At 45.8% G+C, this 20,593-nt stretch overlaps 1 protein-coding gene and 1 non-coding gene across 3 annotated transcripts in view; both read left to right on the forward strand.

Annotated features, from left to right (window-relative positions):
- The window catches only part of CCND2 (cyclin D2), a 51,453-nt gene that overhangs the window by 7,166 nt on the left and 23,694 nt on the right, over positions 1 to 20,593 (forward strand). Inside the window, exons 4-5 of one of the 2 annotated variants that reach the window (XM_019482194.2) lie at positions 15,009 to 15,157; positions 15,867 to 17,148. In XM_019482194.2, coding sequence (XP_019337739.1) covers positions 15,009 to 15,157; positions 15,867 to 16,046 — 329 coding nt within the window. In that variant the 3' untranslated portion in view covers positions 16,047 to 17,148. Of the gene's footprint in view, positions 1 to 15,008; positions 15,158 to 15,866; positions 17,149 to 20,593 lie in introns of those variants that run through there. The other variant, XM_006261541.4, reaches the window with a different exon arrangement.
- Positions 14,132 to 14,233, forward strand: LOC132250436 (U6 spliceosomal RNA). The gene has a single exon (XR_009462176.1). It is a non-coding gene; the product is annotated as a U6 spliceosomal RNA (small nuclear RNA).

Consider the following 20,593-nt stretch of genomic DNA (forward strand, 5'->3'; position numbering starts at 1 on the left):
TTTACCAGCATCTCTTTCCTTCCAGATTTATCAGTTGTTGTCAGCTATATACTGGTTTAACTGCATCTAGTCTCATCACTAGGGATTTGCTCAGGACTTCCACTCTCTAGTGGAAACTTGACTTTTTGCAGGCAGTTCTTCCACCTCTTTCAACCAAGAATTACTATATCCTTGACTAAACTTTGCCATTCATAGTCTGTCTTTAAACCTATTTGATGTTGACATGGGTGTCTGGTGCCTCTTGAGTCAGGGGGGCATGTCCCCTGGCAGCCAATCCTGCTGGCCAGTGTGGGGAGGGGTCCCCTGCAGCCAATCTTATTCACCAAAAAGCGGCCACCCCACTTCTGGAACTCCCATGACCACTTTTGCTAGCGGTCCTGCTCCCCAGCCCACGCTGCAGGGAGTCACTGGGGCTCCCGCCAGCTAAACAGGGAGTGTGGCCTGACAGGGGCGGACCGGCACTCTCAGGGGGTGCACGTGCACCCCAACGTGTTGCCCCTGGATGTCGAGCTTCCCAAACTGATCCATTCCTACCTTTTCTGTGTTGCTGCTATCTTATGTGGTGGTTCTTCAGCTTTTAAGCCAGTGAGCCAGTTTCTGAGAGTTAAAGACATTCTGTCTTGAGCCCATCTCTCTTGCTAGACTTTAATACTCAGTTCCCTATTTGCATTCTTAATGTGGAACCATTGGAGTGCCACGGACTATAGTTTGTGAAACAGTCCTGAGTCACTGAACTGTCTGCAGTCTCTCTCAGTTAATTCTCTGTTGGGGAACATGGAGTCATCCTTATCCACAACTCCACCTTTTGCTCAGCCCTTGACCAGTTTGTACCTTCCTGTCATGCATTTCCTTCTGTGCTTCTCAGTACATGGATCATATTCAGAAGCTTAAGTTCCTTTTCTTGTTCCTGAAAAGAGAGCATATCAGAATGCCTTGTTCATCAGAACATACAGAAAGCCCAGTTCATCATATAGAAAAGCTGTCTCTTTCAGGATCGACTGGTCACTTAATGTGTTACCATAGGCAAGCTAGGGGTCACACCAGGTATCCATTGCAGTCTGAATCATTAGACTGAGGATTTGAGGTAGTGTCGTGGTCAGGGCAGATGGAAGATCAGAGCCAGGAGGTCCAAACATGGCAGGGGCAGAGACTGCAGCAAGGCAGGGATCAGGCAGGAGCCAGGCAGATGTCCCGAAGCACATACAGGAGTTTTATTGCTGGGACAAGTCCTACAGGAAGTAGGAGGTGTTTTATGCTTCCCCTATTAGGGGCTTGCGGTTTCCATAGGTCCCTCCAATGAGGACATTGATGAGGAGTCAAGTAACCAAGAGGAACAAGGCTGGTGTCTAACCATCTGCCCAGCGGTGCCACAGACTTTGACTCTACCAGCTGGCTTGGCTGCTCTGGGTTCGAAGCTCAGTGGTCCTAGCATCTAAGTGTCCATGGATTGGCACTAGGTTCATGAGGCTGGTTGTGGAGGTTGTTTTTCTACCAGTCCCATTATCCCAAATGGATTGGTTTAGGAACAGTTTGTTCCTGCAGCTGTCCAAGGGGTTGGACTGGATGACTCTTCAGGTCCTTTCCAATTCTAGGCTTTTGCCAGTTTGTGTGAGGAGGTTAATACATTTTTCTTTTTCAGCATCATCAAAACACATAATGTCTCTGCAGCTTTAAGGCCAGAGGCCTCATTCCCCTTTATTCACTAACAACCTGCTATCACTTTGCACACTGTTTCTTGCATTACAGTAAATGCCACATTATTTCCATTATATGCTCTTTGCACCACGTCCATCTGCAGAGTCATTACTGTCCTCACTTATGGAGAGAAAGGTGCTTCTTCACTAGCCTTCTTTCCCCCTCAGCTGTTCTCTTTTTTCTTGTCCCTTGCCTCATCACCATCATTCGTCACTGCATCTTCACTTGATTTCTTTTCCCTCTCTCACTCAGGACTAATGCTGTCTCTCAATTTGGGTAAAACCTACTGTTTTATACCCACATTTGACCTTTTTCAGCAGGGTGGCCTCCTTCAACCTTTAGCCATCTCTCTTAGTCCAACTCCCTTAACTTCTTCTAGCCTGGCTTTTGACCTTTTCCCACTACCAAGACTGACCCTTTCTGGGTGGCTAATGACTTTACCATTGATTGTGGATCATTGATTGTAGATCTCTGTCCATCTCTTCATTTCCTGTTTAAGCTCAATGAAGGTTTCTTTACTATCAGTCACTTTTTCCTCATTAGCGTCTCAGCTTAGAAGTTAGTGACGCCTCCACTTTCTGCCTCAAGTTGGAGTCCTAGCTCTCCAATGGATCCATTTTCATTTCTGGTGGAAGCTTCTCATCAAAGTTGCCAAACATTTGCCCCTACAATGCCTAACCAGTCATACTCCCCAGTCATGACCACAATCCCATGATCCCTTTTTTTTTTTTGTCAGCAGAGGCAATGAGGTTGTGCCAACATTGCTTGTTTTGGATGGGAATTCAAGGTGAAGGATGGGTGCTGGATTTTGTCAGGTTTGCCTTCACAAGAGAACAGCTTAGAAAGGGAAAGGATCTCTCCCTTCCTTGTTACCTGACTTGGCTCTGCTGGAACTCCCCAGTACCCTCATCTACCTAGAATGTCACATTGATATGGATGTACCTTGTTCTACACCTCTCTCTCACTTATTCTGTTACCTTTTTGTTTTCCTACATCTTCATCTTTCTTGTCTCCAGGGATATTTTATGAAATCCAACCTATCACGAGGTCTACAAAGCCGTTCCTGATAAGAATAAGTGTAACCCATTCTTCTTGTTCATTGCTGGTGACGCCTTACCATTCTGTTACTGAACGCTTGGAAGAACTGGAGTGTCTTGTAGACAAAAGTTTTCTTTGTTCCTCCTCTCCCATTCTGATACTGCTTTCCAAAACCTAGCTCTCAGCCTTTAAAATGTCTCAGGTTCATAATCCTCAGGGTCATCCTTGACCCCTCTTTTACCTTCCAAGTCTCTCTCATCTGCAAATCTGCCTATCGCCAGCACCTGAACACTGAATTCATCCTTTCCTGGACACCCTGCTTCTGTCTAAATCTTTTGCCATTTCTTATTCATTCCCTGCCTTGACTAGAGTTTATGCCCTCGAAATTTCAAAGACACCAACATTTGTGACCAGACTTTTCCCTTTACAGAATCGAACTAGGCTACTGCTTATCTTTCACCTTTCCTAGCTCCCTGTTTCACTTAGGATTTCTCTCCTGTTTTCAGTCTTTGTGGACATGCTCCATGCTACCTCCCTAACCTTATCTCCATCTACTTTTTTTTGCCTTACCTCCTTCATTTTGGCATACTTGGCCCCATTTCTGTCCCTTCCCACAGCCCTCCACAACTTGGACCTGTTCTTTCACTTGAGTTGCCCTGTTTGCCTGGAGTTCCCACACTCCAAGCCACGGAATCACTCCTTGAGGAGTATGAGAATTCATCCATTACAGATGATGTGCTGGACATCCCAGCCTGAAAGTAGAAAGAGGAGCATTCATGATTTTATTGACTTTAAACCTCCATTTGTTTCCCCTCTTCGAGGTCCTTCAAAGTCAGAATGTTGGCTCTTACCTTATGTGATTTTCCTATATTGGAGGCAAGGAGTTCTTAGTATTTTAGTATAGGGCAATTCTATTTTACCCCAAAGCCTACAGATGAGTAGGGTTTTGGATGGAAGGGGAGTTAGCCAAACCAGGCTTCGATCAGGCTGGGCTCTGAGTCCCCAATCCCAGATCATAACACAGGTCTGGTTGTTCCGTTGCAGGGTTTTCAGTTATTTTTCTCTGTACAATGAGAGGTAAAGACTGTGAAAGCTAAAAACCTTTCAGACTTACTGGCTATGCTAAGAAACAGCATTTACTGAGCTTTGCTGTTTTCAGTAGTTGCTCATCTGCCCTCTATCAGGGTTCTAAGCTAAGTGAGATGTTATCAACAAAGAGCATGAAGTGGCATTACACCACTTTGGCGCTTCAGTCTGAATGACTGAGAGCCTGAGAGAGAGACAGTAAAAGTACATTTGAAGGCAGTTTTGTACTGACTGCCAAACCTCAACCCACTGTCATTGGGAACATTCAACATCTACATTCTAGAGCTGAGAGAGGGATTTTATTTTTTTAACTTCTGAGCCGAATCCTGAAGTCCTTACCCAGGCAAATGTGAAGAGGGAGTTTTGTCTGAGCAAAGGCTGCAAGAGTGGATAGACAGCACTGGGTGACCACAGAGATTACCTTGTAACTCTTAGGGGTGTGTTTGGCCCTCAGTTCCCAACCTGGGCCGCCACTGTGGTGCTTAATCTCCATTCGTCCTTCCATCCTTTTTCTGCATGTCTGAGGGCCATTGTGTTCAGCTCTGTGAAGCACGAGCCTTGTAAAAGAGAATACGTGTTGCTATGTTGTAAATTTAATCAACAGCCTGGATTTTCTAACATCAGTAGAAAAATATGAAGGCAGCGAGTGCGTTACTGTATGTATTAATCTTCTGGAAAGAAAAGCACCTGTTGTGAAGTGGCAATGGCTGCATCGTTATTTCTTGTACAAAGTGAGTCTGAAAGAGGAATAAGCTATCCAGAATTACTGAGTAACAGTGACAGAGGTATAGCTGGACTGTTTTGCGTTCTGGGCAGCAGTGGCACTTAGGACAGTGGCCAGGCCAGCGGTGGCTGCTATTTTTGTATCTCTCCCCACATTGTCACCCAGAGCTGGTGCCCTGTTTCCCACCCATTACTTACACTACTGAGCAGAGAAGTATGCTTGATCGTACAGGGAAAGGTGGTTTTTGTCAATGTTTTAGGCTTCATGGAAGAATGAATGAGAGCCGATTCCTGCTACTGTTATGTTATGACATTGGATTCAGAAAAAACAGGATCAGGCTCCATATGTAGTATCACTGCATCTGAAATGTCAGATTATAAGGTCAGGTAAAGTATCACCACACAAAGTCTCTCTGTCCCCCTGGCACTAACAGTGTTGCACATTGGAGCAGTTGATGAATATGCCCTTAGGTTTGACAGTTTTGGTCAATGAGATTAAGATGGCGGTAATGAGTGGCATTTTACAGAAGGCTAAAGAGGCAAATCCCCACCTCTGCTGGACTTGTGAGTGGGAAGATGCATGGAAGGAAAATAGCAGAAGGAATCCATCAGTTACAAACCCTCAGCCCCAGGTCCTCAGCTGGTGTAAACAGGCATGATTTCACAAACTTCTGTGGAGTTGACTTTTGGGTATTCCATTAGTACAGGGAATGGGAGACTGGTGGTCCTTGGTGAAGGTATCTTATTGCTGATCTGGTAATAATCATCAGTATATTAGCCACCCACAGTGCAGAGCTTATGAACTGCTAATTGGTATCTTGTCTAAAGCTTCCATAAAACACAAAGGGTATGGCCAAGTGCACACATACATTCCTTTAAATTCTGTTTTAATTTGAAGTATCTGCAGGGGTTCTTCTCTATCATGCTGCAAAGCACCATGGACCACTGCAGACAGTTCATGCACCTGGGCACTGGGTGTTCAGGGAAGGTCCATGGCTCCAGGGTCTTCTGGAACTCCAGTCTGTACCCCCAGTGATGCACAGGAGTTGCTTTCTGCACTTCCAGCATAGAGACTGAAGAGGTGACTGTCCTGTACCCCCAACACACACATGCTACTTGAGGACCCAGCCTTGCACCAGGTGCTCCAGAGCCGAGAAAGAACTTTTTATCAGCTGAGCAGCTGCCAAATGACCATGAAGTATACCTTTGGGTCATGGTAAAAATAGGCCATATTAAAAATACTTTTCTCCCTTTGTTTCATATAAGAGGCTGCACCTAAAACTCCAAACATTAGCGTTCAGACTGCTTTTTATGGGTCCACCATCAAGATGTTAGGATCAAAAGTTCATGTGGGGCCAAATCTTATTGACCTGACTTGTAAAGTCAGCTTTTTTCAAAGCAGTGGGACTACTCAGTAAGAACAAGCTTAGGTCTCTGACCATGCTATTTTTTTAGAATATTAACAGGCTTAAATCTGTATCATATTTGTTCAGTAGTCTTTTGCTCGGTTGTACTTGGCACAGGTGTATCCTTTTTAAGAGCTAAAGAATAATCTGGCATTGCCTTTTTCAAAAATAGTCAACATGGGCAAAAAAAAAGGTAGATCCTAAAAAAATACAAAACAAGGGAAATTATGACAAAAGTAATTAAAATTGAATGTATTGAAGCTCAAAAAGAAAGCGGAGCACTTAGGGCCAGATTCTGTTCCAGCTGTTAGGTCTCTAGGTGGACTTGGACACTTAAGTGTGATTTTGTTCAACCCTGTTCAAGTCCCTGAAAATTTATTAATTCATTTACTTCTCTAACATACTGTCAGCTGACCCTTTAAGCTAGGATTACAAAAAGGAGGGAGAAGGACACACCCATCTTTCATATTAACAGTTTTTCAGGGTCTAAAGCAGGGTGGAATCAAATAGCATTTAGGGGCGCATCCCCACAAGCGGGATCGTGCGTTTCCCTGGGGGGACAATATGTGCCATTGCTGCTTGTCTCTGAGGAATGCCCATGCACGTGCACTCTGGTGCACAGTATTGCCTTGGGTGGGGTAGGAGAAGCTGGGGTCAGCACCTAGCCTGGACCCAGCAGCCTTACTTGGGGTCCTGGGGACCTCCAGGGGCTGCAGCCGTGGCAATCCAGCAGCAGGGAGCCTGGCCAGCAGCTGGGGCATGGCTCTAGCCAGCCAGGCTCCCATTTTGGGCCGTGCACGCTGCCACCACATATGCTGTCCTTTTTTTAGGTGCGGGTTCTTTGACATCGGGATCTCCCAGTGCCAAACCCCTCCCCACCCCTCATGCTGTAAATTAGCAGCACAGTGAATGCCTGCATGTGTGGCGCATGTGGTGTGTAGCAGCCCAGACAGGTCTGTGGAGCCACATACCACATTACATGCTCATGTGGACACACCCTCTGTGTCTAAGTCTACTTACAATACTGCAGCCCTGATGAAGATAATATTTCTAGAGACTTCGGTAGGGACATCAGCCAGCAACAAGTGTAGACTGTAGCACTGAGAGAATTTTTTTTTTTTTTACCAAATCATATAAATTAAATTACTCATTTAAAAGTTAAAACTGGAACAGTAATGAAAAGTAACTGTTGAGGTAGAGTTTCTGCTTTACATTTGACACAATGTGTTTGTGCCCACTGGATGCTTTTAAAACTTTTTTCCTTTTTGGGGGTTCCCTTTGTTGACTTTGCATTGCAGAACCTCTCTGCCCCTGCCTTTAATTCCCCTTATTTCAGATCTGCTCTCAGCCTTGCATTGCCCTGGGTTGGAGGTCATGATGAGGCCCACCTGGTGTGGCAAAATGGGTAAGCCAATTGGATGGTTCTGTATCTGTCTACGGGGTCCTAGAGCCTGACAGTGTCACAGACACGTTTGCTTTAGAGCAAATGAACAAACCTGTGCACAAAACCCCTTGCCATCACCCCCAGATCGGTACAACGTGCCTGATCTGCAGGAGTGCAGATTTTCCTAACCATCCTCTTGTATATTAGCTTTGTCAAACCGTTTGCTGTTTGTCTACCTTCGGTCTTGCCTTCCAGCCTAGAGCTGGCTGCACAGGAGTTGTTTGATTGTGAAAGGTGACATGCACCAACAATCCTACAGAACTTGACAGTATTTTGCAGGATCTGGCCCATAGCTTTTAAAGTGTTTGGGGTCCATTGGAAATCAGGCAGCACATATGTTGTTGACAGTGAGCTTCCACATGAACATTGCCTGGGTGGGAATAGAAAGTTAAACGATTCCCGGTTTCTCATCTGCTTCTTTCTTAGTACTGTCATGCTGCTCAGTTTGTATTGCAGCCCTTCAGAATGCTGCCCTCACATTCATTCAGCCTCTTTTGTACTTTGCTTTACAATCCCATAAATCACGATGACGATGGAGGGTCAGATTCTTCCCTCAGATGTATGCAATGGGTTCTCAGGCACTTTAGCAAGCAAGCCACACATACATCTGACAGGAGAACTTGGCCCATGGCATTGACAGGGATATCCAACTGCTTATGCTGGATCCCCACTGGAACTCAGTATTCCTCACCTCCATCAAGAAATTAGAACTCTCTTTTAAAGGCCGAATACCGATGCCCTTCCTTCTCTTTCTTTTTTTTTTTTTTTTTTTTTTTTATATATTTAAGTCAGGGAAATGATTGGCTCAACTCCAGGAGTAGTTTTTGCCTGGATAGAATCTGAGTAAAGATGTCAAGATTTGGCTCAGTGTCATTTTTTTGGGGGGGGCAGGGGTAAGCAAAGCAGGAGGGTTGTATTTGAAAATAGCATTGTACAAAAAGCTTGTTTTGAATGTGAGGGACTCCAAGGGGGGTCCTGCGCCCCCTCAGATACGGCGCTTAATATTTATGCTTTCATTGCACCTTGGCAAACATTTCACGTCGTTATTGCTTTGCTTGAATATGGAAATATGTTAATTTACAGCCTTTATTCTGCTGCCTGCTCTTTTCCTCAGCCTTTTCTATTCAACCCTCTAGGTGGCCCAGCACAATGTGGCTCCTTTTCTTTGAATGAGCTCTTTCCACACTAATAGGGTCCAGGGTGATGTGGAGAACCATGTGCACAAAATTGGTGCACCGCCCCCTGGTCCTTTGTGGCCATGTCAGGTTAAATTCATATCAGCAGGAAGGTCACTGCCATGATTTTCAATAGCGCGAGATGAGGTGATGACTTCAGACAATGGCGCCACACTCTCCAGTTGGAGACACTTGCCTCACCAGTTGCAGTAGTTAATTAATATGCTAAAAATAGAAGCCAGTGATACAAATCGCTGCCTGTTGTACAACAAAGACTGGGCATGTGTAGCTTTGATAGCCAAGTTTATGGTGCTTGTTATGGAGGGAAGTTAGTGTAGAGCTAGAGGCAATGTAAGACTTTTTGGATGCTGAGCTTTAGTCAATCCGGGCCTCCAGCCATTCGCTTGCTGTCTCATTTGCATTATGAATGACATTAAGGGAACTAACAAGGTTATTGGGCATGGAAATGTTCTCATGTGACCACACGTGGAAGCAGACCTACAGCAGTGCTAGTTGGCAGGGGCACTGTGGCTCTTTATTCAGCTTTGTAGGAGGAGAGTTTCTGAGACTACATAACTTGTAGATATAAAATAAACCACGAAAGAAACTGCATTCAAGTAACGTGAAGGGTCTGACGTAAACCCCTATGAGGCAAGGAAATTCAGAGTGAAGTCTGGAATTTCACCCTTTACTCGGCCTGCTCAAGTCCCAGTATATATGAGCTCCCTCTGTTTAAGGGTTCCTGCAGCACCTACAGTTAGCACAGTGGGATGGGGGACAGCGAGTTTCGTTCTTAACCCTGAATCTGCTTCTGTGTACGCTGGGCGGCTCTCTGATGGAGTCTGTCAGTGGGAGAGTTCACTAGAGGAAGGGAGGAGCAGACTGTGAAAGCAGTTAGTGTCTGTTTATACATGGCCTGATGATGTTGTTTGGTAATTGGAAAATTAAGACTAGATCCTCATTCCAAATTACACCAGTAAAGCAGAGCTCACCCCATTGAGTCAGTGGAATTATACTGGATATGTTCCACCCTGCTAGATATTACATGGTATGTCTCATATTTTACCATATTTTGACATCCTCTTTAAGAACGATTAGGCCTCATTCTGGTTGTGCAAGAGCAGAATAAATCAGGAACATCTCCACTGAACACAGTAGGCCTTCTTCACAGGAGTTGTAAATCAAGAGTATTTTTATGTTTATCAAGCCACTGAAGTCTGTGGGCTTATCCTACTTTCACGTCTGCTGAGGAGAGTGGAGTACCACCAGTGTGTATGGAAGGACAGAGAGTTCCATTGCATTGGAGTTTGCTGGACTTCCAAAGGTGGAAGTGAAGGCATAGTCAACAGAATTACTCTGGATTTCCAAGGGTATAAATGACAGCATATCTGGGGATACTCTGCCTCTTCTGTAAATGTGGTTTTGAACATTTTTTTTTTCAGTAAACACTTGTTGTTTGCTCCATGGACTGGAAGTGGGTCCTGGACACTCACTCATGCATTTTACATTTACACATTGGTAAAAACACCCTTTTATATGAATTTTGGAGCCATTTCTGTTTGCAAAATTGGATTTTACCAACACGCCCATCTTTGACACAGGTATTCCTAGGAGACAATAGGCCACAATATATCTACCCCGGTACATGTCTTTATCTATCCCTGGTACATGTCTTTAGGTAAGTCCTGAGGCCCTTACTCAATTTTTACTCAGTGGGCTGGACTGAATAAGGAGTGAGTAAAAACTGAATAAAAATGAAGGCTGTGTTGTGCATTTTTAATCACAGTTACCTATTGAAGGCAACAAGGAGTTCTACTGACAGTTCACGCATATGTGACTGCCCTGAATAAGGAGCTCAGGGTTTGACTCAGAATCAGTAGGCACATATAACAAGCTTCACGTGAGATAGCATGTTAGGCCAGTTTCAGATATACCAGTGTTGTTCCCTTTTTTCAATGCAGTTACTCCAGGTATGCACTGGTGTATCTGAGTTCACCCTTTCTGCCACCACACAGCTAGCAGTGAAGAATGGGTGTCTCTGGTGCCCTTCCTGGTCTTTCATTGACTTAGTGCAACATTGGTGGGTAAACCATGGGGTTTCTCAGTTTGGTTACCTGTAGAATTGGACGTAGCAATGACTGTCTACCTCCTGAGAGTTTTGTGAGATGCGATGAATGCTCTCTTTTTTGTACAAGTGTGAAGAGTTCCAAATCTTCCGATGGAGAATGCCATGAGCTCTGTGTAGGATGTGGAGACAGCAGCTGGTGGTTGGATGATAACCTTCCTCCTAACATCCAGGGTCCTCGATGCTGTAGGTCAGGGGTTGTCAACTGGGTGTATGCGTACCCCCGGAGGTACTTGAGAAGTCCCTAGGGGGGCCTGGGGATGTGGGGGGAGAGGGAAGCTTTCATGCAGCAACTGCCACCACTCTGTGTTCAGCTGTGCACCACCTCCACCCCTGCTCTGCATTCAGCCGCCAGAGGTATACTGATCCAAAAAGGTTGAAAACCCCTGCTGTAGGTGGAGTCTCTATGAAGTCTTCCTGTCATGTCCCCCATCTCTTAGGACCTCCCAGCAGAGCTACCACCCTTCTGGCTGAGTATTTGGACCTGATTCCTAGGTCTGTTCAACCTCATCATCCCTAACTAACCCAAGAGACAACTGATGCACAACAGGACAACTTCCTCCCTGGAGGAGGGCAAGCTGTCTCCACAGCTACTCTGTACAGGGTGTACACCTGCAAAATCATTTTTTTTTATTTGAATGAGATTATTTAATCCTATTTTTTATTTTTTTTGTTAAGATGCTTTTTTTAGAAAAATAAACCTATATAAAGATAGTTTTAATTTAAGATATGTTAAAGCTCAAACATATCATCATGAAATAGGGATTATAACTTCTAATGATATACTATTTGAGATAATATATTCATAAAACCTTTTTAGAAAACTTTTATAAATAAGTCACAACAGGCCATGGATTATATTAGGAGCCCAATCTTATAGGGTTCCCCAGAGCCTTCTCTATAGATTAGTAAAGATTAAAGAAAACCACTCTACCCAAAGGGACTCAGTGCTCAGTCTAGAAGACTCCATTAAGCATCTCTGTGATGCTTAGTTTCAATTCTCAGACTCTGGATTTGTCTCCAGAGATAACATCCTTGTTAACAGCAGTATGTGGAGATGAGCGATAAGAGACCGGATTACCTACCCATCAGCCCTCTTGTTTCAGTCTCAAATAGGCTCCCCCCAGAAGTGGTACAAGCACCTACTCTGGGTACCCTTAAGAAACATTTGGATGCTTATCTCGTTGGGGTCATCTGAGCCTAGCTGACTTCCTGCCCCTTAGGCAGGAGCTAGACCCGATGATCTCACGAGGTCCCTTCCAGCCCTAATGCCCATGAAATCTGTGGCTCTCTGCAAGTTTGTGTACGCAGAGCCAAGCCCTTACCTCTCTTTAAAAGTGCAAAGTTTCAAGAAGTTAAATGAACTGAGGATGTCAAACAATAAGAATGCACTTTTGGTAGAAAACAGTGATTAAACCGAGGCTTTCTGACCATTGATTTAAATCAATTTGAGTTAAATTAAATCCACCCTGACTGTGTTAGCTGCCAATTCATTGTGCTACTAGAAGTCCCTCCCCTTGCCCCCAGAAGTACTCCTTTTGGGAAGAGGGGTTTGCCATCTTGGAACTGGAAAAAAACAAACCATATACTAAAAATCAAACATCTATCATAACATATTTTATTTCAAAAAATATTTTTGTCCTTATTTATGTATGCTTGCATAGTGTATATAAAGGCAATCGTAAAATAGCTCAAAATAAAGTCTTACTTTTGTATATTGTGTGTGGGGTGGGGTGTGATTGGGGGGCTGGATGTGGGGCTGTGCCATGTGGAGGGTAGGGGGTACATAGGGGGTGTAGGTAGGTGCACTCTTTGGGGGGGGTGATTGCATGTGGGGTTTGTAGGGGAGGATGTTTGGGCATGTTGAAGTGTGCGTGGGGGAGATACACACACGTGCGCCCCAAGGTGGCAGCACTCCCTACACGCAGGGCAGGGCAGGTGGGCCTGCTGAGCCCAAGGGCTGTGACTGCTGCTGGTAGCAGCTTGTAGCACCTGCAGCCCTGGTTACTGGAGCCTCCACTCTGCCTTCTTCTAGTGACCGACGACACCTTGGTCCAGGCCTGCCACGCCCCCCCCCGCCACTGTTGCTGTGGAAGCCAATGGGCCCCGCAGCAGTGGTGGCTACAGGGCTTGAGTGGGGGGTTCAGTATAGGTGAACTCCTGGAGCCACTGCCTCCAAGCCTGGGGATTAGTGTGGCTTTGCCATGCAGGGGAGAAGGGATGCTTGCAAAGAAGCTGGTCCAGGGAAGGCCACATACTCATGGGCACCCCCTAAGCCAGTCAGTACCCCTACACAACAGCCCAGAGCCTATGCACCCTGGGGCTCCTCCCCGCCACCACCACCAGCGCACAGCGCCAGCCCAGCTCTTGCCCGTGCCAGACTCACCCCGGCCAGGGCAGATCAGCCAGAACCCATGGGCACAGCCTTGACCCCGGCCCGCCTCATGCCTGCTCCACACTCCCCACCTATGCCAAGCAGTGGCCAGGCAGAAGCTGCTGCTGGCATGGGGGAAAAGTGGCCCTGCCCCCTCACCAATGTTGGGCTGTTCTGGCTGCAGCTGCCCGGAGCACTCACCCGGGCTGCCCTGTGGCTCCTCTCTGCTGCCATCACTGCTGCTTCCAGGCCACCCTGCGGGGCAGCGGTGACACTGCAAAGGAGCCACAGGGCAGCCTAGGCGCAGGCTCCAGGCAGCTGCAGCAAGAATTGCCTGACAGTGGTGAGGAGCAGGGGCCGCTTTTCCCCCGTGCTGAGCAGCAGTTTCTGCCCAGCCACTGCTGCTGATCAGCATGGGTGGGCGGTGTGGAGCAGGTGCAGGGCAGGCCAGAGTCGGGGCTGTGTCCACAGGTCCCTGCCAGTACCACGAGGCTGGGGCAGCGGTGGCAGCAGCCAGAAGGAGCCACCCCCAGCTGGGCTGCCTAGATAGGCAGTCCTGCTGCAAAGCCACCCCAGCCCCCCTGCATGTCCAGGGAGCGGTAGGAGGCACCATATACTGGACAGCGCTTGGGCAGGCAGGACCGAGGGACCCGCTGTGGGCTGGACAAAGACCCTCCGCGGGCCAGATCCAGCCTACGGTCCATGTTTTGCCCACCCCTGGGTTAAACCCATTTACATTAACTACAGGTTTGGCCTGAAATACTCTGTAATGGTTGTTTACTAGGATGATCTCTGCTTTTGCAAATATATTGAACATATGGATAGAACCTGTAGTACACTGCTTAGGTGCCCCTCTGCTTCCCATGTAACCCCTATAGGCAATGAGCAGCAAGGCAGACCGTTTGTGTAGATGTTTGCAACGAAGTTAAACTGGAAAAAGGGTTGTATAGAGGAAATCTAAATGAAACATTCCCTTTATCACTGGGAAGGTCTGAAAGCTGAGTTGCAAAAGTCAAGAAAAATTGGACTTAAGTCCTTTTTCTTTCTGAGATGTTAAAGAAAGTGCCTGCTTCGGCAGCACATACTAAAATTGAAATGATACAGAGAAGATTAGTATGAGCCCTGTGCAAGCATGACACACAGATTTGTTAAGTGTTCCATATTTATTAAAAAAAAGTGTCTTTCTTGCTCTCTCTTTCCCTCTCTCTTTCTTTCTCTTTCTCTCCTCTCATACTTTTCTCTCTTTCCCTCTCTCTCTCTCTTTCCCTCCTTTTTCCACTCTTTCTCTCTCTTTCTGTTTCGCTTTCTCTCTCTCTTAAAATATCAGAAATGCTAAGTCTGAGCTTCCCTGTTTTTTTTTTTTCTAAGAGAGTTATGGAAGATCTCAGATATGTGCTGCAAGCCTTCCATGCTCTTTAATTGGACAGGTGTAGGGAAAAGGAGGTCAAGGGGAAGAGAGGAGTTTTAACAAAGAGCTCTTTTCTCCGAAGTGTTTACTGGCTATTTGAGTTCAATAAATGCTAATAAAAACAAACAAAAGCCATCTCGACTAGAAACCTCTGCCCCTCTCAGTTGCTTCAGTTTTGATCACTTTGTTGTCATAGTTCAGCTAATCATCTAGTTTTACAGAGAATCCCAATGAAACTGAAACCTGGCTTGAAACAGAAATCTCTCACTCCTTCTTTAAAAAAGGAAAGGAAGGAAAAACATTCAAAACACTTTCAGTTCTACATGCATCCTAAAAAAGGGAACAGACCCAGTTTCTCTTTTTAACGGGTTACTTTATCTCATCTGTCTACATCAAGCTTGTTCAGCTCAGTCAGATGAGACAAGGCTGTCGTTTTCCATCCCATTTATTTCCCTTATTTTTGGCTGGGAGTCTCTGAAGTCCAACAGCTATTATGATGGGTGCTTGGAATAACTCTTGGTTCCTTTTCTGCAGATTTTAACTTTGCCATGTATCCACCATCAATGATAGCAACTGGAAGTGTGGGAGCAGCCATTTGTGGCCTTCAGCTTGATGATGAGGAACGTTCTCTCTTTGGTGACAGTCTAACAGAACTCCTGGCCAAGATCACAAACACAGATGTGGTAAGTACTCCCAAAATTTGTTGTGGTGGTTGTTATTTCTTTGCTGAGAAAGCTGTGGAAAATATGACTGGTGTTAATTCGTCTGACCCTAGAAGGCCAAGCGTGCAGCAGCTTGAAGTCAGGGGGAATGCTAATTTCACTGGCAAAGTACTTGAAGGACATCATTACAAAGCACAGAGAGTGGCTCAAAATGTGAACCTGCTAATAGTGAATTGCTTTTCTGTGGCTGCCCAAGATATGGGTCTTGGGCAGTGGTCACCAACCAGTGGATCTCGATCCACTGGTAGATCTCAGAGCCTCTTAGAATTGATCCGAGGCTGGGGTGGGGGTGCTGAGTGCCTGCATGCATGCACACACATGCCCCAGCCCAGCAAGTCAGTCCGTGGGGGAGGGAAAGGGCAGGGGCTAGAGTGAGGCCCCTGTAGTGAGGAACAGTGCCGCAGAGGCAGAAGCAGGAGTAGGTTGAGTGGGGCCACGGCCAGGTGGGACTGACCTGCTGGGGAAGCATGCTCCCAAATAATTTTTTCTCCCTCTACTTCAATCTGTCCTGCCTTCCCTCTCCCCAGACTTACCAGCTGGGAGGGGCAGCGTGGGGGGTGGCACATGATAGATCATGGGTTGCTTTTAAATGCCAAAGGTGATCTCCTGCTTAAAAAGATTGGAGACCACTGGTCTAAGGTCAGGCTCTTTCTCTGTGTTCTCTTGGCAGCCTCTGCTCTTGTCTCTTGGGAAGCCAGGGAGAAGGCAGGGCTGTGGGCTTTCCCTCATCCCAAGTGGACCTGTTACAGAGGGGAGCGCAACCTCAATCCTCTTGAGGGGTAATGAAGAAAACGTGTGGAGGGCCTTGGAATTCCCTGACCTTCCTCCGATCCATGAACTACTGTGTTAGGGGCTTAACATGGCCCTGTATACACAGCCCACGGAGAAATGCAGATTGTTCTAACTTTCACCAAAGCACTGTTTTAAAGGGCTTTTGATCTGAAAGGAGCTGTAGAGATCTTTAGTCCTACAGTGCTGACAAAAAGTAAGGTGGGCGTAAGAGGGAATATCTGGATTTTGTCCTCATGCACCATGGATGATATATACAAATAATTAGCTCAGCTCAGTTTCAGTTCCCTTCAGTGTGAATTCATAGCACTGAGGGTACTTCTTCAGCTGTAAGAGAGTTCTATCATGAATAGCAGAGGTGACTAATGGCTGTTTAATAGACCATGACATGTGGCAGTTTCAGGTCATTTTCTAGTGGGCACATCACCAAAACCAAAAACTAGCACTCTTGTTGCCAGTCTCACCAGATAATTTGAGGCCTGAAAACAGATCACTGCAATGAACTTACTTGGGTGCCCTGAGAGGCAGTCCCTCAAGATCTCGGTTGAGCAATGATGGTGGGGCATTGTGGGGGAGGTTCATCTTGCTGCAGTCCCAAACACTCCTGGTCTGTGGCTTAACACAGGATTCCCATCTCCACAATTGTTAAACCAACGTATTTCACCAGCGTGACATTCACTCAAAGGAAAAAGAAGAAAATGGGTGAGAGTTTCTGACACATGTCAAAACAAGATGCTACTTTTTCTATTGTCATTTTGTAATAAAATATGAATCATTGTATTTTTAATCTTGCAGACTGGATATTCTGGGTGATTGTATTTTTTTAATACCTAATGGTTAAGACAGTGATTCTCAACTAGGGTGCCATAAGATCTTTCTAAGAGTGCGATATGGTGCTGCACAGTAGCCACACACAGCTAGTTGTGCAAACACCTACACAAGACTCACAAGATAAATACAGAGATTTCAAATAGAAATCCACAATGTCAAAAACATTCTGACCTATTGTGGTCTTTCTGAGTTCTTTGCAACAGAAGAATTGTGCTATTTTTCTGTAGTAAAAACAATGAATGAAAGCTAAGAGCTGGCATTTTCTGAGTGGTCCTTTGAGTTTAGCTGTGTTAAAATGTGCCAGAAAATCACATTTTCTTCCTTTCAATATCATCATTCCTATTTTTAATGTGAATTTTTTTTGGGGGGGGGGGGGGGTTAATTTTTGAGTTGGAAATTAGTTTGCACAAAAACGACGTGGGGGGGTTTAATTTTTTAGTTGGAAATTAGTTTGCACAAAAACGACAAAGCTTTGAATTTTGCATGCTATTGATCTGAATTGAATAGCTGCAATTGTAGAAAGTTTGTGTCTAGGCTGTTTCTGGTTCTTAGACTGAAATGAAAATTTTCATACTCAAGAACTCTTTGTTGCCTTCTGTATACCTGTACTGTAGATGTTGTGCAGAGCAAGGGACTGTGTGAGCAGTACAATAACAGTAAAAAGCAAGGTAATGCAATAAGAGAGATCACAAATATTTAGGCTTTATGTTTTAATGAAAATGGAAATAAGTTACCATATAGAGCTTCTTTAGTTGTTTCATTTATACTGGATGGATGGGATCCATTATGATTATTTCATTCCTGTGGAAACCAAAAATACTCTGTGTTACTGGCTGAGCAAAGCTCACTGCACATCTCTTTCAGTGGAACATGCTATCTTTTGAGTGCTGCATACAATCTTCTGACATTTTAGGGATTATTTTGGGTTGGACGACCCCTCTTGCTAGAAAGGTGGCATTGGGAGTGTATGGAGACTCTGGCATGAGGTTAGCACAGACATGAGCTTCAGCAAAGTCTGGAATTGTTTGTACATCAAAGAACTTGTTCATGGTAGCCTAGAACACCATACCCGCACCTCCATTTTGCCCTTGTCCCAATTGAGATTAATATAGGGATGCTATAAATGATTTATCTCACAGACAGAAAGAAAAGCAACAGTAATGATGGTGAGAAATGAGAATCGGGAGGGGCACCAACAGGAGGTAAGGAATGGGGGAATTATGTTATGAGGGAAGTGAGACTTAGGGGACACATTGAAACCTTAGCATGAGGCAAGCGTGAGGGGACAAATAGTCCTTGATAAGGGGAAAGGAGAAGATGGGGAACAGTGATATGGATGGGTGAGGGAGACAGCTCGACTCACAGGGAGGCCCCGGCTGGCCGTTGCTGCTGGCAGCATCTGCAGGTGGTCGCTGACCGCCGGTTGGAACTCACCACCCCCCCATGCTACTGACACCACTGCAGCCACCTGCGGGAGCTCGCCACTCAGCCTGCCCCACCACCGACACTGCTGCGGCTGCCTGTGGGAGCTCCCTGCTTGCTGCCGCCATGACCCCACTGCCGCTGCCGCCTGTAGACAGTTGCCATACCCCCCTAGCCTCTGGGGGCACATGGCATTCATAGTGGGAAGGAGTGCATTAGAAGCAAGCTTCCATTGGCATTGAGTTGAAATGGAGCACTTCGCTTCCCCTCGCACCCAAGAACTCCCCTCTCCCCTTGTAATAGTTTTGAGAGAGGTTTTCTGAGGTCATAAATAAGAGGCACTTACATTCAGGTCTCTCTGACAGCTATCTAGACCTAGTGTCCCTCATCTGGGTTCAGAGCTCTTCCCCTCGTTCATGGTTGAGAGGGTTAAGGCTGTGGCCTAGCCTGTCACATAATGACGTTCCCAGCCTCCCTAAGCTCAACCAGTAGTCTTGATATTGTTTCCATAGTAATTGGCATTCATCCGGCAGGGGGAAAGGAGCACAGGGAGCCTGTACTGTACTCTACAAGCCCTAATAGGACTAGAGGTGATGGGGCTGTATTCTCTCCCCAGAGGTTGGGTGGTCACTTAAATGCTTTGAGAGTTGCTCCCTTGTGCAGGTTGCCCCAGGGATTTTTCCATTATTGCTGTTATGCAGTATGCAGAGGAGTTTTGAGTTGCAGTGGCATCAGCATGCTGTTCATATTCAGCTCTGCGTCTCCTTTTCATCTGACCCAGACACTGCAGACCCAGTGTCTCGCCAAGCTTGTGGCATGGAGTCGAGCTAGCTGGCAAAAACCCCTTCTGGATAATACAGAGGTGGCACTGGTGGCACAGGGAAAATATTTGTACAATTTCACAGTGGGGATATGTACTCCCTTAGGTGGTGGGAAGGGCATGCTATAACATACGTATTAACGTGGTCTGCATTGTAGGGTCCCATGGGATTACTAGTTATTTGTAATTCTCAGTTACTAGGAAAGAGCACTTTTTTGTTCTATTTTGTAAGCAAGGAGAGTGTTGCATTCCTCTCTGAGATGGCCCTTGCCACAGTTACCCATGCCTTAGTCATCTCCAAGTTGGCATACAGCCACTCACTTTCCATGGGGCTACCTCAGAAAAACATTTAGAAACTCCCAACTCATGCAGAATGCAGCTACTCACATACTTTCTCCTTCAAGGACCACATCTCTGCAGACTGTGCTGTTTGGGTTTTTTTGGGGTTTTTTTTTTTTTGGGGGGGGGGGGGGGGGTTATTTGCTTCTAGATGCAAGTCAAAGCAATGCTACTTTAACCTGTAAAGCCAATTAAGTTTGAACTTTCAGCTATGAAGCCTGAATTTCCCTGTGTTCCCTCTGCTGACTGAAATGTTCTGGGGAAAATGTGAAGTCTTCTGGAGAAGCAGAGTAGTAAGGAATCTTTAGGGTGGATTTGGGGGGTGGGAGAAGTGAAGGGGTTTAGGTTCTGGGGTGGGGTTGCCTTTGGTCCAGCATAGCTGAAGTTAATTCACTTTCAGAATATTATAAAAGCCTAAGCTTGAGAAGGGGGGGAGGGCTGAGTCTCTTTGGTTTTCCGAGGAGCTTCTACAGTTTCTCTTGAATTAATATTATCACTTTTAAGGTTTCCTGGTACTTCCCATCATAAGATGCTATTAATTGAAAACCTTTTGTTATTTGGGCTGAATTTTTGCATCTGGGCTTTTTGCCTCAGCCTGAGATGCTTTGGGAAATTACATCTGCTTCTGAGAAAAGGATAGGAAAATACTGGTTAGAAATCCCAGTGACCAGTTGTTTGAAAAGTTCTAGCACCCTTGTTGGAATGGCGACTTGAATTTTCAGCAGGAGGCCTTTGTCTCAAGGGTGGGCCTTTTGACATCCTAGTGAACAGCCACCCAAATCCAGCCAGGCTACACCTCTGAAAAATCAGTTCCCTATTATTCAGTAGAGAATGCTCAGATTTTAGTGGCTGACTTCACTGAAGATTTTGTCTGCAATGGGAATGTTCCAAACCAGGGCTGAGCACGACTTCCCCTGCAATTGTAGCTCTGGACTGCTGCAAGCTGAGGTAGGATCATGTCCAGGCACTTCAGCTGAGAGCAGGAAGGTTCTGTCTTCTGTGCTGTCAGCGAGCACCTTTCCTATGCCTCCGCAGCATGGGGAGAAGGAATTTGCCTATTTCAAATACTGAGGGTGAAGACTCAGACGAGTGGGGCTGCAAGAAAATCGACGGGGACAAAGAGCATGGGAGGGGGACAGTGGTACCAGGGGCTGGTAATAGGGAAGAGATGGAAACCAGGACTAAGGTATTGGGCT

Source organism: Alligator mississippiensis, chromosome 4 (assembly GCF_030867095.1).
Source record: "Alligator mississippiensis isolate rAllMis1 chromosome 4, rAllMis1, whole genome shotgun sequence".
Lineage (NCBI taxonomy): Eukaryota > Metazoa > Chordata > Crocodylia > Alligatoridae > Alligator > Alligator mississippiensis.